This window comes from Serinus canaria, chromosome Z, assembly GCF_022539315.1.
Source record: "Serinus canaria isolate serCan28SL12 chromosome Z, serCan2020, whole genome shotgun sequence".
In the NCBI taxonomy this organism is placed as follows: domain Eukaryota; kingdom Metazoa; phylum Chordata; class Aves; order Passeriformes; family Fringillidae; genus Serinus; species Serinus canaria.
In genome coordinates, this window is record NC_066343.1 from 66,251,601 (window position 1) to 66,273,137 (window position 21,537).

The following is a 21,537-nucleotide window of genomic DNA, read 5'->3' on the forward strand; positions in this document are numbered from 1 at the left end:
GATCCACAGGAGGCACTGACAGAACCTGATCTCAGGCTGTAGAGCCCAGTGTAGGATTTGGGGGCACAGGAGCTCAGCAAGGTGGGGGGTGCAGGAAGCTTCACACTTGCATCCCACCCAGTGGGCAAAAACAAACAAAAACAAGATATGAGACAGTGTTGTGTCCAGAGGGGAGGCAGCCAGGGAGAGGCTCGTCCAGGGCCTCTGCCTCAGGACCAGGTAGCAGCTTGCTCCCAACAGGGCTGGGTCACAGCTCTACCCTGGCCAGGACTGAGAGCCATTGAGCATCACGAGTGAACCACTGGAACTCTTTCCCTAGGATGTATGCATGGCATCTGGAAGGTCTAGGACCGCATCTATGGTTCAATTTAATTTTCTGCAGTTTGAGGCCAGGCTGTGTAATGCCCCTCCACACTTTAGTTTCATTTTTTTGCAGTTCGAAGCCAAGGTACTTAATGTCCTGTTCCCACCCTACTTTCATTTTTGCAGTTCAGGGTCGGTGTATGTAATGGCCTGTTCCCCCTTTAGTTTCATTTTTTGCAGTTCAAGGCCATAGTGTGTAGTGTCACAGATGTTACACAGGGTTCCTGACCCGGCACTAATCAATATCAAATGAGCCATCTGAAGTAATATATGGTGGTGTTGCCAGGAAAGTTGGGAGCAGCCATGTGAGCTGGTGTTTGCCTGGGTAGGATGGGGTCAGTATTGCTCTTTGTAGCAGTCTGGCTTGCTTGGCCAGATGTAGGGAAGGGAGATAACTCTGGGAGAGCAGGCTGGGAGCCAGGAACTGGGAGTTTGGGGAGGACTGCTCTGTAGTCTCAGCTCATAATGGCCCAAGTCTGCTATATTTCATTGCTTTCTATGTTCTTGTGCCAGTCCCACAGCAAGCAGCTCTGACCTGGGGAGAGAAATGAAGCTCAGCCTGGACCTCATGCCTTGGGTTAAAGGGCAGCAATGATTAAAGTGCTCATAATGACTCTTTTGGCTGAGGACTTGATTATATCAAGCGGAGGAGCAGGAGCCAACTGATATTCTTGCCACCCTCCTTTTCCTCTTTGCTGCAGATCCCTGTTCTTTTTCCTACCATGCTGTGGGGTCAGAACACGGCTTGGATGTGCACTGGGGCTGCTTGCATGCACACAGAGCCCAACACTCTGCCTTTGGTCAGTGGTATAGTCCCAGCTTGCATCCCTACCTTGTTCCCTCTGTTATGCCCAAGGCTGATCTCTATCTCCCTTGTGTCCCAGCAAGTGCCTTTGTCAGCATTCTGGAACTATGCTGGCAGACTGGAATTATGAGTTTTTCAGGGCAAAATATCCTGGACAGTCCTTGACATGTCCCAGATGGGTGTTGCCAGATAGAAACAGAATCTTTTTTGCTTGGTGACTCCTCAGGTATTAGAGTATCTTCTCCTTTCTGTGATTGTGATGTATTGAAAATTGTGAAAACATAAATGAAATTTGCTTTCTATTGCTAAGGAAGTCCTGGGCTGTGTAATCAATGCAAAACACTTCCTGATAATGGCTTTAAAGGAATCAGGTTTACCCTTTTTAAAAAAATTAATTAGAGTTTTTCAGAGAGATGGAAGATTCAGTCAGTAGCAGAAACAAGATGTTCACCTCTTCAAGGGAAATCTAAATCCTGTCATCATCCATCCTATTTTTATCCACTAGCACCAGCTGCTGGATATTAGTGGAAACAGAAAAACTAACAGAAATCTGAAAACTGGTTTAAAAAGCAGCTGGAAATACACTGATGGAGCCACTGCCTCCTTCCAGTTCTCACAGCTGGGCAGCTCAGCCCTGGGCCTGCTAAACCCCCAGGGGTCGTGCTAGGAGCACTTTGGCAAAGTGTCTAAGGCAGAAGGCAGAGAGGTCGGGCTGTGATGCCTAAAAAAGTCTAGCCAGTGCCAGATGTGCCCTTCTCCTGTTCTCTTTCCTTGGCCATGTCTGGACATCTTTGCTGGAGAAACACCCCCGTGCATAGCTCGGGGGACACAGCCGTGCCGAAGGGACTCTTGGGGCGGGGTATTTGGGAGCTTTCCCCAGGCCTGGGCTGGGAGGGCAGCTGGCAGCCGGCCAGCGCTGCACATCCGCCGGGGCTGGGAACCGGAGGCTGACGGCTCTGCAAGAGTCGTTTGCAACGGCCCGTGCGTTCGAGCGCCTGAGAGTATCCTGTGCTCGGCTCCCACGGGGAAGGCTCGGCAGTGCTGGGCGCGGCAGCACCCGGCGGCTGTGCCTTATCCTCTGCCTGGCCACAGCCCGGTTTGTCCCCCATCTCTAGGGACATTTGGGAGTGACCCCTAGGGACATGTTACCCAGAGCATAGCATCAGGTTTGCAGGCACAGTACTGCTGCACACTGCCAGGGAGGGGAGCTGGGACGGTCGCCATCCCCAGGGACTCCGCTGGCCTCAGCCTTGTCTTTTTCAGTCTCAGCGCAGCATGAAACCTCCCTGTGGGAGGGTGGCTGCTGGATGAGACAAACCCCACAAGTTTGAGGCAGGGCAGAAGACAGAGTCAAGCCTTGCATCCCCACAGAAACCCTTTATTTTGCATCTGGTGAACTTGCCTAAGAAAGCATGAACCTCTGGGCTGAGGTTGCTCCTCAAGTGCAGCAAGCTGGTGCGGGCAAAGTCTGCCTAGGAACTCCTTGCAGTCCTATGGCTGCTGGATTTTCCCACTTGCTGTTATTTTATCCGTGTGAAGGTGCTGGTGCCAATCCTGCAGAAAACAGCAAATCAGATGGTGTCATGCATGCTTTGGAGGGTAGAGGGGTAACCCAGGGGGAGCATTGTGTGGCCGACTGAGGTACTACAGGTTCCGACGGCCTGTGGCAGAGGCTCTGCCAGGTGCTCTCATCTTTTCCTTCTCTTCCTGCTGTGGAGAGTGGAAAGAAGGCCCCAGAAAGGGCTCTCTGTGGCCAGAGCCCATCCAGGGATTCCCCCATCCTGTGACACATCAGGTGTGCAGGGGTGGACCATGTTACATGGATGCTCCATAGCCCTTGCATATCACGGTGACAAACCCATTCCACCCTCATGGTTCTCCCATGCTTCATCCTCTGAGATTTCTCCTTTCTCCAATCTGAGCTGCAGAAGACCTTGGCAGAGCAGTGGCTGGGACCCAGCACTCACCGTGTGCCTTTCCAGTCTTCTGCAGGGCTGTCGGCTGCCTCTCTCAGGAGCCATAGGGCATGCAGGGTCTCCTCCCCCTTGGTGTCCACATAGCACTGGCCCAGGAAGACACTTGTCCGGGCAGTCTCTGAGTCTGGAAGGATTTAAGGTGATGTGAGTTAGGTAGAGAGGCACAAGATCACCACCCTGTGTTCTGCTGGCATCCCCACCCACATGATGATGGCCCCCTGCTGCCTACCTTGGAGCTTCCAGTTCACAGTGAAGGAGAAGGTGGGCTGTGAGATCAGCTCTGTATCTTGTTGGGACCCCTCCAGTGGTGACGTGAGGAGTTCAGAGTAGCCAGCAGCAGGTCCTGGCAGGTAAAAGCCGGAGAATCTGTTGTCCTTGTCCAGGGTGGACACAACCATCCGGCAGCTGGTGTCGCTCCGCCACGACCCAGAGAGAAGGCACTGCAAGGCCAGTGCTGTGGGTTGGAGGGAGGGAGAGGGGGGAGCATCCTGCTCCCACCCCTTCACCCTGGCTCTGCCCAGAGATGTCTGCAGCAGTGGGTGGTGTGCCACAGACCTGATGTGCCTCTGGCACCATCTCAGTGTGAGCATCATGCCTGAGTTATAGTCACATTCAGTTCAGCCACTGTCCTGGATGGTTTCACCCACGCAAGGGAGAGTGAGTCCCCCCATGCTGAAGCAGCAGGTGCACTGTTTTCCCTGCATTCTGGGGGGTAGGGGGAACAGGAGCTGCCTGGGACATGGCTCTGTTTGCCTCCCTCTGAATGACTTCCTGAAGCAAGAAGCGTCCTTGCAGGAGGCAGTCCCTTCCTCCCAACCTCATTGCAGCTTCCCTCAGCTTCCCTCAGTGCTGTTCCCACCAGCTCCAGCAGCCCAGCCCTGGCTCCCTGCTGAGCTATGATGCCCCAGCAGCAGACTTTGGGGTCTAGCAGGATGTCAGCCCCACATCCCCACTGTCATCTGTCCTCATACCTTCCTCTCCACAGGGGCAACACACACTGCCAGGGCAAGGGCGAGAACCAGGGCAAAAGCACTTCTCCCCATGGCTGCAAGGCTGCTAAGAGCTCCTCCCAGCCCTGCAACCTGCCGCCCTTTATAGGGCTGTAACTGGAGTCCCACCAGCACCAGGATGGCAGCTGTGAGATGAATGGCTTGATGTCAGGGTGCCCGAGACAGGCGAGGGAGGTGAGCAGGTCTGCATGACCTGGTCAGGATGGAAGGAACGCAGGAATAAGCACGGCTGGGCAGGGGGGTGGCGACACAAGTTTTTTATAAGGCCCTATAGTAGCCTAGAAAGCATTAATACCATCTTTGGGAATCTGTCTCCCATGCACAAAGCTGGAAACCACCACCTATTTCCACATTTACCCCCTCCCTGCTTTGCTGCTGCCACTGCCTGACCAGGATGCTGCAGCACTGCTCAGAAGGGAAAGTTTACTAATTTTAGAATGGTAACATTTCTCCAGCCTCTCCTGGATGTCAGCTGCTGGTTTTGATGCTTTTGCTTTTACTTTCGTGAGAGTTAGAGGAAGAAGTAAACTCAGCAGAGTTACTGAGGTCCCAGTGAGTGTGTTTGCTAAACACACAGAGTGTGATAACCAGCATTGTATTCACACCTCTTCCTTGTACTGGCTGCTCTAAAGGACCTTTGCTGTGAAAAATGCAGCATGCACTGTCCCTGTCTTCCTGAGCCATGCCTTTTCTGTGATGCCTGGAGCAGGTATATGGCTGTGGCAGCTGAAAATTCAGCTGGGACTCAGCTGAATCAACACCTGCTGTGTTCAAGACAACAATGTTTGGGGCAGTGCATGGCAACAGGGCTGCAGTGTGCAAATTAGGGTTGGGGGAGTTCCCACCCTTTGGGGTGACACCTCTCAGTGCCCACTGCTAGCCCTGGCACATCCTGGCACCTTGTGCTCCGCACATCTCTCTCTCATCTAGGTAACCTCAAAAGCTGGGCTGAGTGAAAAACACCCCTCTCCTAACACGTCCCTCCTCTTTGTCTTTTTCAGTCCCAAACTCATGGCCTGTCCCAGGTACTCAGAGAAATTACCCCTGGGGAGTCTTTTGCTGTTGTCCTGGAAGCCACACTCTGTTCTTTTGGCTTGACACCAGCTCCTGCCTTTCTGTGATGTTTGACAGGGACAAGCAACCTTGTTAGAGATCCCAGGGTGGTGCCATGTTTCCCCCTACTTCATGGCACCATGCTGCAGCTTTGCTAGAGCTGGGCCAGGCTTAAAGGACTGTGCAGCCGTGGTGCTGTCATCCCTGGGGCTGAGATATTTTTGTAACACTTCTGCAAGAGGTTTTCTCTTCACCCATGGACCTGCCAAAAGCTTTGTGTCAAAAGAGCTGACTAACTTTTGCAGGCGTGTACAGAGACAAATAGAGAGGTACTGCCAAAATTTAATGGTGGAAAAGGGGGAAATCCCTGACCTGGGGGGATGGGATGGGACAGGGCAGGGTGGGGTCTTTAACTTTTACTAGCACATTTTACTTGAGGTGCCATACAGCACAAAGTTAATCAGCATCTCAAATCTACTGGTAATGCTGCCTCCATTGCCCAATCCAAGAGAGCATGGATTCCCAGTGCTGGAAAGGGTCTGGGGGGAATGGATATGAAAGTACTGCAAGGAAGTGAGCTGAATCCAGGATGCTGCTGCTAGCCCTGCCACCATCAGGCAGGTGGGGAATGATGACACAGGGTGGAAGTTTGGGTTTAGGTGAGATGGGAAATGAGCCCAGGGAGGCGAATGGTTGGATCAGGGAGTGATGCAGGTGTCCCTGCAGAAGGGCAGTGGTGAGACCTCTCCTCGGCAAGTGTATCTTTGGGGACAGAAGGCAGAAGACAGAAGACACTCTAAGAAAAGGCAGAAAAAGCTGATGATTTTAAAATTTTATTCTCAACTGGGAGGCAGGTTTTTCTTGCCTTGTTGAGGGGTTAGGCTGCAGCCAGACCATCCCATCCAGGGCCTGGTGAAGACACAGCCTGACAGGGAGGGGACAAGTTTGGCAGGATCTTTCCTTTTGTGGTGCGTTTGCGTGTGAAGACATTTCTGCCCACCCTGAGAGAAGATGAGAGTTCCTGTAGGATGACCTTCAGACACTGCCCCCTCAGACCTGCCAGTCCTTGCAGCAGTGATGGGGGGGTCCCTGAATTTACCCCCAAGTTTCCTCAAGTGAGGACCCCTCTGTAGGATTAGTGTCACTCATATCCCCTTACTACCTTGTGGCTTTCCAGTCCTCCTCAAGGGACCCGACAGCTTCACGCAGCAGCCACATGGTGCTCAGCATCTCCTTTCCACCTGCATCCACAAAGCATTGCCCCACGAAGGCGGTGGTGGCATCTGGGAGGAAGCACTTATTGGGAGAACCGTGGGGAAACTGGCTTCTCCCCCTCCCCCACTGTCCTCCCAGACACAGCTGTGTTCCTGCTCCAATGGCCACACAGCCAACCACCAAACCAATGCTAGGGGGTCCTGCCCTTCCCTGTGGCTCCCTCAGGTAAGGCAGGATTTGTTAGCACATCCCAGTTGTGCTAACAGGGTCCAGACCCACCGTGGATGCCCCAGGGATGCTGGGTGAGGAGAGGCTCCCCTGTTCAAGCCCGGCATTGCCCCTTAGCCCCATGCTGTGCAGGTGTTGCTGCTTAGCTGCACCAAAGCATCACCCAGCTGAATTCCTGGTGAAAGAAAATTCCTGCTGACTGCATGCAGGAATTCCATTGACACTGCCACGCCATCTCCAGGTGTCCCAGCACTTACTGGAGAACTTGTCCCAGAGCACAGTGAAGGCAAAGGTGGGCCAGCCCTCCTCTCCAAGCTGCTGCTGGGCACCCCTCAGGGGGGAGACTTGGGCACAGCCCCCAGAGAGGGTGACTCGTGTGAGGTATTGTCCATGGAAGTCCCCGTTGTCCCTCAACACCGAAATCTCCATCAGTGAGTCCTGGTCATTCCTCCACAGTCCGCTGAGCTGGCACTGAAGGAATAGAGCCACATACTCTGCACCCCCACATGCAGGGGGAACCCATCCCTGCTGCTGCCCCACGCCAGGGGAGCCACAGCCCTGCTGTGAGTGCAGCTGCAGGGCATTGGCTGTCCCCAATCCCAGTTTGGGGAAATATTGCCCCAGGGTGCTGCTGAGGAGATGGTGAAGCAAGGCCAGAATATCCCAGCCCTGCAGCATGCAGGATACACCCAGACACAGACCCAGACATCGAGGGGATGCCACAGGTGTGGTGGTCCCAGGCACAAACCCCAAGGGAAGGAATGCCCTGTGCATGGTTCCCTCGTGGGAACAAATAGTTCTGGAGGTGGTACCAGGTGGCTGAGGGTGATCCAGGGATACCTTGCCCTCTACCTGGACTTGGTTCTTGCAAGGCTCTCCTGCTTGTCTAAGCCTAAAATGGCATTTAAGGGAGAACTCCTGGCTGCCCGCATTGCATCCCTTTGCCATGTCTGCTACGCTCCCATTGTCACCCATCCCCGTACCTTCCTCTCTGCAGGAGCAACGCTCTCTGCCAGGGCCACGGCGAGAGCGAGGACCAGGATGAGAGCACCTCCCCCCATGGCTGCGGGGCTGCGAAATATCCGGCCAGCTGCCTCTCTGCCCTGCATCCCAAACCCCTTTATAGAGCTGTAACCGGAGCCATGACGGCTGGCAGCTGCGGCTTGAGTGTCCTGATGTCAGCGTGCCCAGGCCAGGTGAGGTGACGAGGTCTGCCTGACCTGGGCAGCGCCGGAGGAACGCGGGGATGAGCACGGCTGTGCAGGGCGGTGGGGATGCAGGGATGATTTATACATCCACTGTCCAAGAGGCTCCGCCGGCCCCATTCCTTGCTCACTGCCGGAGCCTGGGGCCGGGCACGGCCTGACACTGTCCCACTGCCACCGACCCAGTGCTGCCACCTAAACACAGGCTGGAGCCAGAGCAGTCCGGCCGGCTGTGCCCTGCTGCACTGGCTGGTGACGGGAATGCCCTCAGGGGCTCATCCCTGTCACCGTCCCCTCCTGCATTGTGAGTGTCTGCTGCTCTTTCTAAACAGTTTTTCCTGCGGGCTGTGCTTGGCTTTCCTCGGGTTTGGGACCTAAGACTGTCACTGCAGCAGGAACTCTTGAATCGGCCATTTTTGCAAGGGCAGAAGGGCTTTCCTGGAAGATGTGTAGATGTTAAAATTTGCTTATTCCTGTGGGAGGGTGTGTTCTGTGCACGGTGCCTCTCTAGACACCGTGGGAGGCGATGCCATGTGCATGATGCTCCGAGGCTGGGCAGGGCCCTGTGTGACCCTTCCCAAGGAGTTCCTGATGGTGCAAGGTTGTAATGGGGGTGCTCAGACTGCCTGGCATTTCCACAGGGACATGGCACAGACACATCCCCCAAGACACCACTCTAACCAGGTGAACATGTCACTGCAGGGGAAGATAGAAGTGGCATCTGGCTTTGTCCAGGTCATGAGGTGCCTCTCTGGCCCCTGCCCAAGCACAAGGAGTGAGATCTGCTTTGGCAATCCTTCCTTCTCATCTTTCCTGGGCCTGAAGACTAGGAAACCCACTCTCCTCTTCTTCAGGGAGCAGGATCCTATGTTCAAATTGCACTTTGCTTTTAATAAAAAAATTACAGGGCTGTGTTCAACTCCCATCCTGGAGACTTGCTGCAAAAGCACTTGGGATCTTGACACTGCTCTCCCTTGCTTGCTGCCCAGCTGGCTCCCAGCTCCCAGGACTTGGCACTCCCCTGTGGGCTCCATGCAACACCCACAGGGGCAGCACCAGTACAGAGCAAGGATGGACAGTGCCCTGCAGCCCACCCACTGGCTTTGCAGTCATCCTCGAGCAGGTCAGCCTCATCTTGCATGATCCATGTGGTCCTTCAGTACTTCCTTTCTCTCCTCATCTGTGAAGCTTTGGCCCATGGAGGTGGTGATGGAGTCTGCAGTCTGTGAAGGGATGGGATGGGATGGGATGGGATGGGATGAGATGGGATGGGATGGGATGGGATGGGATGGGATGGGATGGGATGGGATGGGATGGGATGGGATGGGATGGGATGGGATGGGATGGGATGGGATGGGATGGGATGGGATGGGATGGGATGGGATGGGATGGGATGGGATGGGGCTGTCCCGCTTAGGCACCCAGTTTGTCAGTGGGAAAGGCTGCTTGTTTTTGTGGGTGATGTTTCCCTCCCCAGCCTCCTGCCCTGCTGGGACCTTGAACAGGTATGGGATATGCAGGGCATGGTGACATGAGCCCAGCTGAGTTGGACATCACAGGAAGGGCAGGGATACTCCAAGGTCATCTAGTGGATTCTAGAAGAGCTCTGAGTATACAAGCGGGAGGCTGGGAAAGGAGAAGCTCCTGAAAAACTCCAGCTGATAGCTGAAGGTGAGCTGGCTCTTCTGGTTCACCGAGTGTGTCACCTGCAGTGGTGACACCCAGGCCTCATTCATGGTGTGTGGCAGCAGCCAGTGAAGTGTCCTCTTTGTTCACAGCCAAGATGGCTACACTGAAGCCGAGGTCAGTGACCCACTGCCTGGTCAGGATGCAGTGCAGTGGAGGGGGCTCAGCCCTTGTGCCACAGCATGGCCTGGCTGGGGCAGGCTGGCAGGAGTGAGTAACCCTCTGAGCCATATAGAGCAAGCTGGACAAGCTGCAGGTTCCTCATCCACACAAAGGGTTATACTGACAAATTTGATGAGCACATCTGTAGGATGGGGAGGCAAAACACATTTGGGAGGGTGTCCTGGTTCCAAACCAGACCCAGGAAGGGCTGAGAACATAACTATGGATCTCCTCCATTCTCTCAGGATGGCAGTCCGTGGTTGACAAGGCCACAGCTGGAACAGAGTCATGGAGAGAGGCAGAAGAGAGAGAACAATGTGTGGTCCTGACCAGAGGACCATGTAGAAGCAGTGGAGGGGACGGGAGATATGTGTCTCCACTCATCAGTGAAGTTATGGCTTGAAAGTTGAATTTTCTCTTTTTTCATCGCTGCAGAGTGGAGGGTACCGGGTTTTGGTACACCCAAACCCACCAACCATGCAGTCCCCTGAGTGACCTGGGAATTCCCTGCCTCTGTCTGCTTAGATGGGTCAACAGCTGCACTGGGAGATGTTGGGCACCAAGATGTTCAGTGTTGAGACATTTGTAAACGGTTGACAGCAGCAGTCCCCACAGAAACGTTTGCGCAGGAGAGTTTTCCACATGTGGTTAAGACAAATAAGTGCTGGAGGACCCCTGCAGTTGAAGCTCCTTCTCCATTCTAACAGTGACTTCAGTGCTTGAAGGGATTTGATCCTTATGCAAGCATCACCCCATGCCAAGATCCTAATAAGTTCGTTTTTTGGGGTTTTTTTTAGCTGATACACTATGTGTGTGAGCAGCTGTGCCACACACCATGCCCATGTGATTTCAGGTGTCTGCTGCCTCCACCAGCTCCCCCTGCCCCTGGAAGCATTCACAATGTGTGAATGACCATGATCAAGACTCGTCATGCAGCAGAAACAACTGGTTTTCCTGCAGTGGGGCTGAAGGGGAAGCCCTGCTCATGTTCGCCTTGCTGATGAGGCTGTGCTAGAAGGAAGCAAATGGTGCGGGGTTTGCAGACCAGCACCGTGAGCATGTTTGCAGCTGAATAAAACTCAGAGCTGAGAGGTGCCGAATGTCCACGGAGTAACATCCCCATCCTTAACCACTCCCAGACACCTGCAGTCACCCCCAGGTCCAATCTCCTGTCACCCCAAACCCGAGGTGTGCCAGGGATGCCTTGCAGCCAGGGTGGGTGCCCTGAGGTAGGGAATGGCCTTGGAAATAGCTCTGCCAGCCCATGCCTGCCATGTTCCTCACCAGCACTGTGGCTGCCTGCTGGGGTTTGCAGGATGCTCCGACTGTGGTCAGCACTGCTGCCTTGCTGAAGCACTCTGGGAGTGCTGCACAGCCTTGGGAGAGCCCTGCCTTGGGGAAATGCTGGCATGAAGGCAATAATGAGGTCAGGAGGATGCATGCAGTGAGGCTGGAGGCTCAGCGGGGCGCTTCACTGCTGAGCTGGTCAGGTTTCAGGTGAGAGCTGAGTCCTGTGGTCCTCTGCCTCTCACTTTCCCACTTCTCCGACCCCTCTAAAAGCACATAAAAAGCTGTGCAGATACATAAATGCATAGCAGAGGGCTGGTGTGAAGACATTCTGTAAGGGAACTGAAAAAGCTGGAGAAATGCCAGCAAGGCACAGAGAAGGGAACAGCAGCACAGCTCTGGAAATGGAAGATGAGTCCCAGGGAGAAAGATGTGAGAAGCAAACCACATGCAAGTTTGCATCAAGGCAGGTGAAAACACAGAGCAGGCAAACTTACTAAAGCCACAGGTGCTGTTAGCAAATCTCTCCCACCCACAGGATTTGTGGCAGAAAAGCCAGGGGGGCAGAGAGGGGTGGCAGCCCCAGCAGCCCAGTCCTACTTTTAAATTCATCAAATCCCAGGCAGTATGCCAGCTCAGGGCATGCAGCACTGTCCTGGGTTATTTTAGAATCAAAGACACAAGGACTAAGTTTCAGATTCAGACCAAGACCTGATTTCCTGGAAATCATTTTCTTTGGCTTACAGGGGTGCCTAAGGCAGCACAGGCACTTCCTGATTTAGTCAGCCACATAGTCCATTGGGCAGGGATTTGAGAAGCTGGATTTGCTGGCCATTAGGTTTTCAGTAAATCACATTTCCCAGAAGGAGATTTGGGCTGGGTGTACTGCAGCTACTGGCCCTGTGTAGCTGGTACAGAGCAGCCCTTGGCACTTTTCAGGAGTGTGCATGCAGCCAAGACACCTCACCTGCCTGCTTAAGGGCTGTGTCAGAGCCAGGGGCCTCCCAACCAGTTTTTTGGGATGCAGAAGAGCTCCCCAGCCTACTCTGCCATCACACTCACCAGGCTTTCAGCAGGAAGGAGTGAGTGCTGGTCACAGTTAGTGTCAGAGGGTTACTTTGGGGATGCACCATCCTGTTTGGGCTGGAAAAGGGACATTCTTCAGGCCAGTCTCTTCCCAGAATAAGGGAATGAGAGTTTCATCCCACACCCACCCTCCACCGAGTTTTAGCCCAGCTTTTCCAGGACATATCCCCAGACGGCACAAGGTTGTGTTTAAATATCTTTAATTTTATTTGTTGTTTTCTGAGATAACTTCCTCCAGAGCTGGAAACATCAGGGCATGCTGGTACACACTGATCCTGCTGAGGGGGCTCCAGTCTCCCAGGTGTGGCCAGGATAAGATGCTGGTCCTTCTTTCAGCCCGCTCGAGTGAAGGTGTTGTGCCCAGTCCTGTGGGGAAGCAGTTGCCCATTGGTGCCCAGCCAGCAGCAGGATAGGGATCCCAGGGATCCCAGATGGACTGGGGTTACCTTGGCTCACCTGGTGGCTTTCCAGTCATCCAGCTCTGAGTCGACTTTCTCTCGCAGCAGCCAGGAGGTGTGCAGGACCTCCTTCCCGTCATCCCCATTGAAGCACTGGCCCACGAAGACAGCTGTGGAGTCTAAAGCAGTGGTGGCTTTTAGCATCCCAACAGGACCCCAGCTGATTTTGGAGCTTCACAGGCATCAGTGAGCTTAGTGCTCATGGAGCCTGACTGGATCCCGGTATTTGCAAGGAAATGGTGTGTGGCAGAGGTGTTGTCAAAGCAACCCGTGGTGCTGCCTCACCCAGACCTTGTTTTGGAAGGTGTACTGCTGTCTGCAGACACCATCCAGAGTGGGGAAGGGATCAGGGAAGGAGAGACAGAGGACAGCAGAGAGAGCAGAGGAGTTGGGATGAGCAGTGGGACCTGCCTGAGCTCCCCTCTCCATCCCAGCACTCCATCCAACAACAGCCATCATGCACCTACAGACCTGAGAACTTCTTCCAGTTGACAGTGAAGCCAAAGGTGCACTGTCCATCCTCATCCAGGTGCTGGGAGCCAGTCACTGGGGACGGCTGGATGGGTTTCTTGGTGCTTGACACAGCGGTGTGGTACTGGCCAGAGAAGGTTCCGTCCTTGCCAACCTCGAACACTTGCATCTTGGAGCCCAGATCATTCTCCCACCAGCCGGTCAGGTTGCACGGCTGGGGATAAACAGATGTGTCCCTGGGGCTGCCTGTACAAGCCCTTACAGGCTGAGCCCCCTGCCCACACCCCCCGATGCCAATGGGGTGCTGGCACTCACCTTGATAGGCCTTCTGCTCTTCCCCATGGTTGCCTTTTCCTCTTCCTTGCTGGCCTTTTTCTCCCCAGGGTGCTCAACTCCCTGGCAGAGGAGCTTGGAAAAGAACCCAAACACAGATCAGGCTGTGGATGGTGGCACAGCAGAGTGTTTCTGGAGTCCTGAGAGTGCTCAAGCATTCATTTTTGAAATACTTGATTCATAAAGTTGTTGCTATCTCAGCTAGATCACGAGGGCCAAAAGCTGGGATAAGCCAAGCAAAGGGGAGAGGTGAAGAGGAAAAGTAAAAGGTGGGAGCCTTGGACAGGCAGGAACATGGGTGGGACCCCTGCTGTAGCCCAGGCAGGTGAGCTGTGTGAGTCCAGGGCACATCTGCCCATGTTTGTGGGTACCTGTGCTGTGCTCAGCACGCATGTAGCACAACAGGGAGGCTCACTAGGATGGGCACAGCCCTCAGGTCCACAGTGGACTCCGTCTCACCAGAGCCCTGAGCATCCCACCTGCAGTTCTAAGTGCTGCCTGTTCACTGCTGCACTGAGACAGGGGCAAGTCACCGTCTGGGGCAGGGTCCCCACACTTCCCCTGCCCCAATTCCCCTCCAAGTTCCCCCACTTCCCCTCCACTTTGGGAGGGAAGTGGGGGATTTCCACATCCATGGCTCCTGCAACAGGGAAGGAATCTCCATGCACATCCCTCCCGGGCACACGGACTACCCCGGAGCATCACTTCCCTCATCTCCCTCGGCAGGGTTTCCCGCTTGGGTACCCGCTGGAGCAGGGGATCCTCCTGTTGCCGAGTATTCCCCCGCAGACGGGTCTTCTACGCGCATCCCATCCCTAACAAGCGCTGCGGCTCCCTTTTCATATTCCACCCCTCCGGCGAGTCTCCCACTCGTGTCCCTCCCCGAACACCGGGATCCCCAGCCGTGCTCCCACCCAGACTTCCCCGGAGCCGAGTTTCCCACGCCTGCCTCCCAGCAGGAGTCCCAACCTGGAAGCCTGCCGCAGCCGCGGCCACGGACATCCCTGCAGGGAGGGCGAGAGCGGAGAGGACGAGGCGGCTCATCGGGAGGCAGCTCGGGATGCAGCGGCGGCGAGGAACCAAACCATGCCAGTGACTCACAGACTTATATTCAGCTCCGGCACTGCTTTCCGGGAAAGCCCCGGGTGGTACCTGAGGGAGGGACCGATACTAGCAGAAGGAAGGACAAGGAGACAGGGAGGGGAAGAGGTGTCGGGACAGGGACAGGGGCAAGGACGGGAATGGGCACTGGGCTGGGGATGAAGACAGGAAGATACTGTGGTGGGATGGGAACGGGAACTGGGGGGGCAAGGATGAGGGCTGGGGGATGTGCACAGGGATGGGGACGGGAACAGGGGCAGGGATGGGGATGGAAGCAAGGGTGGGGGGAATGGGGATGGGGCCAGGATGGGGGCAGGGATGAGGGATTAGAGGCAGGGATGGAGATTGACACGCAGACTGGAACAGGGATGGACACAGGAATGGGTGTGGGCAGAACAGGGATGCAGGAGGTTTTGTGTGGGGCTGCCCACTGACATCACCCAGCCTGGGGGTCTTTAACCCCATGTCTACTGGTTGAGGGCTGGGTCTAAGTTTCCACCCTGCCCTGCTGGAGCTCCTGTATCCCAAAGCACCCTCTGGTCACCGCAAGGGATGGACAGAAGGACAGAGAGTCATGAGGACTGGGCAAGGCATGTGTGCAGGGACAGCAGGTTATCTGCAGTGGGTCCAGGGAACTGGGAGATGAATGAAGTAAACTGGCCCCAACAGCAGTAGGAAAACCTCTGAGTAGGGCATTGCAGGCTGGAAGTGAGCAGCCCAGGTTGCATGTACCAGCAAGAGGAAAAGGCAAATGAAATGTCAATAAAAGGGCAGGATCACAGCAAGGTCAGGGAGAGGATGTGGGATAGTTTGGACAGCTGATGAACACAGATTGTGATACACAGATTGTGATCCAGCACTGGCGCCCCCAGTGCTGATTTCTCATAAAACTCTACAGTTTTACTTTCAGTTTTCTTATTAAGCAAGCACAACACTTGGATCATTCTCTGTCCCACTGGCTGCCTTCTTAGGAGGAACCAGGAGGCAGGGAATTTGCAGTTGAGAGGGTAATAAAATGCCAGAAATTAAATTAAATCTTATGTTCTGGGCCAACATGGTTGTCAGTGGCCTCGTGCCCTGCTGTGCAGGGCTCCCAGCCTCATCCTACACTCACACTGGGGTCCCAAGGCTTTAGCCTCACAGACCACTCAGAGAACTCTTTGGGTGCTTAAGGTGCAGGTGACAGCCACAGTGGGTGTTTGGGGAGGGGAAGCAGGAGAACAGCCCCAGCACAACCAGAGCAGTGTCAAGGATCAGAGGGGATGAACTGAGGGCTCTGTGCAGAATGTAGGCATGAGGATGAGGGTGCAAGGGTGAAGATGAGGATGCATGGTGACTTTTGACCAAAAACTGGTCCACCAGGCACATAACCCAGTTGTAGTCAGTCAGTACAAGCTTACCCTGGAGAGCCTCATGTCTGTGCTCTGTGTGCAGCCCCAGAACCCAGCAGGGAATGAGGGAAAAGAGCAAAGGCTGAGGAAGGCTGGGGAAGGACAGGCACACTGTGAGAGGAAGAGGATGGCAGACAGGCACTGACACTTTCTCGGGGCACTGTGTGCTTTCTGCCCCATCCAGCAGTCTCTTATCCCAGCAGCCCTGCAGCCACCAGGCAGCATTGTCCTTCACACACTTTGCACTTCTCAGTGCCCACACAGCTTCTCCCTGTGGCGCTCAGGAGCAGCACTTAGGAGCTGTGCATCGTGGATTATGTAAATAATGAGTTAGGAACCTTCATGAGCTGCTGAATTGATGGATTAATGTCAGATCGGTGCAAAGGGCATCTGGCCCTTGTTGGATTTGTTTCCTTTCCTAAGGAGCTGATAAAGTTTAATGTTCAGATAACATCCTGTGAACATGAACACCAGAAAGGATCCGTATCCTGTTCCACCCCCCAGCTGATCAGGTGACAGCCAGTCAGTGGGAAGTACATTGTGCCCGCATAGGTACAACAGGCACACCTGCAGTACCTGGCTTTAGCCACCCGCTCTGCCCAGCAGTTCTCCCTGGAGCGCCAGGCCTCTCTCCTGATCCCCCCAGCATCCATCCTGGATTTTAGACCGCCCCAACACCCTGGATTTCCCTCTGCGAGGGCCAGCACCCAGCTCTCCTGCAGATGTGCATGCAGCACCGAGACTCCCAAGCAGAGCAGTATCTGGAAATGGAGTTTGTTGGGAGGATGGGGCAGAGAGGGGTGCAGAGACACGGGATGAGCCCAGGGGAGTGTGCTGGCTTGCCTGCATGCCGCTTTCACCCCTTCCTCAGCCGTGGGGTATCCTGCTGCTCCACACTGGGGGTGCTGCCTGGAGCCACCCAGCCCCATGAATGTCCCAAATGGGTACACAGGCAAGGAGGCACCTGCTGAGGCCTGAAGCCATGATCAGGAAGCGAAATTACTGTCCCCCAACGCCATCTTTCCCATCCCCTCCAAAACACTTCCCTGTTGTCCCCCTGCCAGCACCTCAGTCTCCCCATGGCCACAGATGGGGACACACCCACAGATGGCTGCCTGTACACCAGGGACACAAGGGACACAAGGGACACAAGGGACACAAGGGACACAAGGGACACAGCTTGCTGCCATGTGGGGATACATTTGTTTGGCTCCAGGGAGGGCGGCAAGTGTGGGAATGGGGAGCTCCACCAACAGGTTGCTGGGAGGCGCTGGGAAGAAGCAGGGAAAGGTGAGGGTGTGTTTCCTTGCTAAGAGCCCAGCTTGGGACTGGGACAGTGGGGAGACTTGGGGATGCAGAAGGACAACAGGGTGCAGGCAGCACTGGTCCCTGTTCCCATCACTTGATGTGGGTGAAGATGGAAGAGTCAACCCTGCAGGGAAAATGTGCCAGCAGGGTGGAGGGAGGGCTGTGGGGTGAGATGGCAGGGACAGAGCTCACCTTGTGACTTTCCAGGTGTCCTTGTGTGACAGGACCTCTTCCCACAGGTCTCAAGTGTCTCCTTCCCCTGGTGATCCACGAAGCCCACAAAGGCAGTGGCAAGGTTTGAGAGTGGCAGAGCAGGGTGAGAGCCTGCACCTCAAGACAGGGAAGCCTGGGCCACCTGGTCCTGGCAGACAGACAAACATGCCCTGGACAGAGAGATGGACTTTCCTGCCACACTGGCCAGGTGGACCACTTCCACATCACTGGACAGAGAGTTGGGCAACAGCCCTGCCCCTGGACAGACAAATGGACACCCCCATCACCTCTTCCAGACAGCCCTGAAACCACAGACAAGCTCTCCCACCACCACTTCCCATGGCAGGAATGTGTGCATGGGGCCAATCTGTGCCCACAGCCAGGGCTCCTCTGGGTGCCACAGGGGATTTGGGGCACCGGGCAGGGGGTCCCCACTCCCAGCATGAGCAGAGGATCAGTGTCACTGCTGTAGCTGAGAGCTGCCACTGCACAGTGAAGCCGAAGGTGGGGTGTCTCTTGACACTGGGATGCTGCTGGACCCCTCACAAGGGTGACACCAGGATCGGCTTGTTGGTGGCTGCCCCTGCAGTGTGTGTGGAGCCTGAGAAGGTCCCAGCTGTGTTCAAGATGGTCATACTGGAGCCCAGCTCATTTCTCCACAGGCCCTGCAGGTCACACTGGGGACCAGGGGTTGTGTGGGTGGCTTGGGCAGTGCTGAGCCACAGTTCCCCCTCTCCCCACCAGCAGTGGCATGTGTGTCCCATGGCATGGCCCTCTGTGTGGCAACCGAGATTAGCGCATGGGCACCAGCTGGGACATCACCTCTCTCTCCCTGGCAGGGCAGGGCAGAGCTGGGAGCACTGGGTACCCCCCTATAGCAGGGGCAGGTGACCCACAGTACCCCCAAAGACAGCAGAGCCAGAGCTGGCAGCCTCCTTGGTCACGGACACTGCACTGTGGTGTGGCATGGCACAGCCAGGCACAAGGGGAGCAGAGGAACACTGTGCTGGGGTGTCACAGGACAGGACAGCATGGCATGAAGCCCTGTCAACCCTGCACACTGTGCCCCAGGGGTGGCACAGCATGGCACAGGACAGCATGGCACAGCAGTCTGTGGCACAGCACAGCATGGAGTGGTGCAGCACGGCAGGGCATGGCATGGCACCAGATAGCACAGCAGGATCAGGCAGCCCTCTGGTCATTCCCAGTGCACCACAGGGATGGCACAGCCAGGGCGTGCAGCCCCTTGCTCCCCACCCTGCACCCAGGACAGCTCAGCACAGCACAGCACGGCTCGGCTCGGCACGGCCCCAGGGCTCTCTCACCTCCCTGGATGCAGCACCACAGGCCACCAGCAGGGCCAGGGTGAGCAGCAGCAGCACCCAGGGTGCCCATGGTGGTGGTGGCCGTGTGCGGTGCCCGGGCTCTGCCCACACCCACCCAGCCCCTTTTACAGCAGAGGGGGCTGTGGCCGGGCAGTGGCTGCCGAAACCTGCCCTCCTGCCAAGGGACACCCTCTGGGTGGGAGATGGGCAAGCGGGCACTGCTCCAGGCCGACCGGCTGGTGGGGTGGGCGGGCTGCAGAGGAGGACCCCGTGCCACCGAGGGTCACAGCAGGGGACACGCAGGAAGCCTCGGTTATGGTGACAGAAGGGACTGTAAGACACCATGGGAAGTATTGGGAATGTGTGTGCTGAGCTGTGACAGAGTTGTCCAGAAAAGTTGGATTTGTTACCTGGTGCATAACAAGGCAATAATTGCACACCCAAGAGAGACATTGATTTTTTGTTTTAGCTCCACAAGCCTGAGTCCTCAGTGTTATTCCAAAGATCAAGCACACCAACTATCAAAATGTTTTGTTATTTACACATCTAGCAAACAAAAGCAATAATGTTCATTGGCTACGAGTTACTTAGTTCTCTTATTAATTACTATTCTCTCTCCTATTGGTTAGGAATTCTCTTGCATCTGATGGTAATCAATTTGCAGGCTCAGCCTTTCTCTTCTCTTGAGTTGGTGGGTTTCTTCATTCTGTGGGCCATAAATCATGCTCTACCCCTGCCAGAATTTACTTTCTACCCAGTCAGAGCTGCTTCAGCACTGAGTTTTTCCTGATCCAGTTGTCTTTATTAGTTTTTTATCTTGGGGGTTCTGTCTAGTGCCTTGTAAATTCCGCACTCTTTGTGTCTATTACCAGTGGTATATTGTTCATCCTAATTTTGTAACCCGCACCTAGGTCTGAGATCATTTAGAGCCCATCAAGACCTAAACCTTAACAAGGCAATTCTACCAAGTTCTCTTTTGAACACCTGGACATAGCTTAGAGCTTGTTTGCTGCTCTCAGTTTCACAGGCTAAATGTCCTTTCTTGTCGATTACGCTTGAAAGCATTAAAAAACTCAAACATCAAAGAATGAACCTTTTAAAGAAATATTTTGCTTATCCCACATTTTGCAACAACATGACAGGAGACTGTGGGTGTTTGCAGCAAAGCTTTATTGGGAGAAGCAGGTGGTGCTGCAGGAGCAGGGGCACAGCCCTGGCACTGCTGCCGGCCCGGGCAGCCCCCGCTGCTGCCTCATTCCTGTGACTGCAGGCGGGTGAAGACGTTGGTGCCCACCCTGTGGGGACACAGAAGAGGACACGTGAGGGAGGGACATGACAGCATCCAAACACACACCCAGACCTGTATTCCCACATCACATTAGTGCCTTGGCAGGACCCCAGGGGATGGTATTTTTCCTTTCTGTGTTTTACCCCTGCACAAAGGAATCAAGCAAACCTTGCCATTGAGATTTGTTAAGTTGTGCTTTTAAAACAGATTGTAAACCTGCTTTTGCCAACACCTGTGAGAGTGGCTCTGCAAGCAACCTAAACCACTCATTTGTGACAGCCCAAACCCCTCATGATTGCACAGGGGCCATGTGCAGGGCAGGGACAGGGGGCTCACCTGGTGGCTTTCCAGTCATTTTTAATGTTCTCCACATGTGACCTCAGCAGCCACATGGTCTTCAAAACCTCCTTTCCATACTCATCCACAAAGCACTGGCCCGTGAAAACAGTGATGGAGTCTGTGGGGACAAGACAGGAGGTGGAGGGGAGCGTGGCCAAGGTGGCAGGTCAGTGGCTGCACCAGCACAGGGGACAGTAGACCTCTGCTGTCCCTGGCCTCTGGGGACAGCGGGGATGGGGAAAGCAACAGGAGGGCTCAGAGGGCTGGGGTGTCACACGGACATGGGCAGTGTGACACCCCAGTGTGACTGTCAGTGCAGGCTTCAGCCCCTGCTGCCTCTCCTGCAGCCTGGGACCGGGAGCTGACAGCAACCGAGGAACTGCAGGGGCAGGAGAGGGAGAACAGTGGGGATAGTGCAGGGGAAGGCAGGGAATCAGCAAGGACACTGCAGGGAAGGCAGAAAAAGCTTCAAGAGCAAAAGAGGGAGGGCAGGGGAGGTCCAGGATACCATAAGGAGTCTGGGAAAGAAGTACCTGAAAAGCTCCAGTTGACGGTGAAGCCAAAGGTGGGCTGGCCCTTCTGGTTAGGGCTCTTCTGCATGGATCCCTGCAGTGGTGACAGCTTGATCTCGTTGGAGGTGGCTGTCACAGCCGTGTGGTAGGAGCCAGCAAAGGCACCGTTTGCATTCACGGTCATGATGGTCATGTTGGAGCCCAGGTCATTGACCCAGCGCCCAGTCAGGGAGCACTGAAGAACAGGAAATTCAGCACCAATGCCTGCAGCCACAGCCCCCTGCCCACCCCACCCTGTGCATCCCACCCTCACAGTACCTTTTTCACAGCGAGGCCATGAGCCCCCAGGGCCAGGAAGAGCACGAGGAGCAAGGGAGTTGCTTGCACCATCTCTGCAGCCGGCAGACAGCTGATGAACCTGGGGATGTGCTCCTTGCAGGTCTCTGCTGATGCTCCTGCTCCCTCTCCTTTTTATTGCTTCCAGGTCTGTGGGTGGCACCTCTGGCCAGGGCATTGTGCAATCTGGGTGTTTCCAAATCTGTGGTTCCTAGCCATAAGAGGGGGTAATTGCAGCAAACATTCCCAGAAATGAGTGCTGAAGTACTGAAAATGTCCATTCCTGCTTCCCCGGCACCTTGCAGAGAGGCCCTGGCTCGGGCTGATCAGTGACTGCTGGGAAATAGTCAGTGGGGAAAACCCCTTTCTGGAGCTGCTGCCCATTC

The 21,537-nt window shown here is 55.0% G+C and overlaps 4 protein-coding genes across 4 annotated transcripts; all 4 read right to left on the minus strand.

Moving 5' to 3' along the window:
* Window positions 1-2,688: 2,688 nt before the first annotated feature.
* LOC103822894 (avidin-like) lies at window positions 2,689-4,187 on the minus strand. Its single transcript, XM_009097929.4, has 4 exons — window positions 4,116-4,187; window positions 3,374-3,584; window positions 3,136-3,268; window positions 2,689-2,722 (listed from the first exon to the last, which is right to left on the minus strand). The coding sequence occupies exons 1-4, from the start codon at window positions 4,185-4,187 to the stop codon at window positions 2,689-2,691; spliced, it is 450 nt and encodes a 149-aa protein (XP_009096177.1).
* Window positions 4,188-6,084: 1,897 nt separating this feature from the next.
* Window positions 6,085-7,711, minus strand: LOC103822920 (avidin-like). The gene is made up of 4 exons (XM_009097957.3): window positions 7,634-7,711; window positions 6,908-7,121; window positions 6,370-6,490; window positions 6,085-6,208 (listed from the first exon to the last, which is right to left on the minus strand). Exons 1-4 carry the CDS (start codon window positions 7,709-7,711, stop codon window positions 6,085-6,087), a joined length of 537 nt encoding a protein of 178 aa, XP_009096205.1.
* Window positions 7,712-12,259: 4,548 nt separating this feature from the next.
* On the minus strand, window positions 12,260-14,448 carry LOC103822921 (avidin-like). The gene is made up of 5 exons (XM_050987005.1): window positions 14,308-14,448; window positions 13,321-13,413; window positions 13,006-13,219; window positions 12,533-12,653; window positions 12,260-12,442 (listed from the first exon to the last, which is right to left on the minus strand). Exons 1-5 carry the CDS (start codon window positions 14,380-14,382, stop codon window positions 12,409-12,411), a joined length of 537 nt encoding a protein of 178 aa, XP_050842962.1. The 5' UTR covers window positions 14,383-14,448; the 3' UTR covers window positions 12,260-12,408.
* Window positions 14,449-19,827: 5,379 nt separating this feature from the next.
* On the minus strand, window positions 19,828-21,297 carry LOC103825781 (avidin-like). Its single transcript, XM_030237507.2, has 4 exons — window positions 21,134-21,297; window positions 20,837-21,050; window positions 20,301-20,421; window positions 19,828-19,971 (listed from the first exon to the last, which is right to left on the minus strand). Exons 1-4 carry the CDS (start codon window positions 21,203-21,205, stop codon window positions 19,929-19,931), a joined length of 450 nt encoding a protein of 149 aa, XP_030093367.2. The 5' UTR covers window positions 21,206-21,297; the 3' UTR covers window positions 19,828-19,928.
* Between the last annotated feature and the right edge of the window lie 240 nt (window positions 21,298-21,537).

Coding starts and splice junctions, on each gene's coding strand:
- LOC103822894 (XM_009097929.4), bottom strand. CDS start 4,187: ATGGGGAGAAGTGCTTTTGCCCTGGTTCTCGCCCTTGCCCTGGCAGTG. Junction 3,269..3,373: donor TGTGAACTGGAAGCTCCAAG/GTAGGCAGCAGG, acceptor AAATCCTTCCAG/ACTCAGAGACTGCCCGGACA. Junction 2,723..3,135: donor GAAGACTGGAAAGGCACACG/GTGAGTGCTGGG, acceptor TGTTTTCTGCAG/GATTGGCACCAGCACCTTCA.
- LOC103822920 (XM_009097957.3), bottom strand. CDS start 7,711: ATGGGGGGAGGTGCTCTCATCCTGGTCCTCGCTCTCGCCGTGGCCCTG. Junction 7,122..7,633: donor TTGCTCCTGCAGAGAGGAAG/GTACGGGGATGG, acceptor CTATTCCTTCAG/TGCCAGCTCAGCGGACTGTG. Junction 6,209..6,369: donor GAGGACTGGAAAGCCACAAG/GTAGTAAGGGGA, acceptor ATCTTCTCTCAG/GGTGGGCAGAAATGTCTTCA.
- LOC103822921 (XM_050987005.1), bottom strand. CDS start 14,382: ATGAGCCGCCTCGTCCTCTCCGCTCTCGCCCTCCCTGCAGGGATGTCC. Junction 13,220..13,320: donor AGAGCAGAAGGCCTATCAAG/GTGAGTGCCAGC, acceptor GTTTATCCCCAG/CCGTGCAACCTGACCGGCTG. Junction 12,443..12,532: donor GATGACTGGAAAGCCACCAG/GTGAGCCAAGGT, acceptor GCTTCCCCACAG/GACTGGGCACAACACCTTCA.
- LOC103825781 (XM_030237507.2), bottom strand. CDS start 21,205: ATGGTGCAAGCAACTCCCTTGCTCCTCGTGCTCTTCCTGGCCCTGGGG. Junction 20,422..20,836: donor CGTCAACTGGAGCTTTTCAG/GTACTTCTTTCC, acceptor TTGTCCCCACAG/ACTCCATCACTGTTTTCACG. Junction 19,972..20,300: donor AATGACTGGAAAGCCACCAG/GTGAGCCCCCTG, acceptor GTGTCCCCACAG/GGTGGGCACCAACGTCTTCA.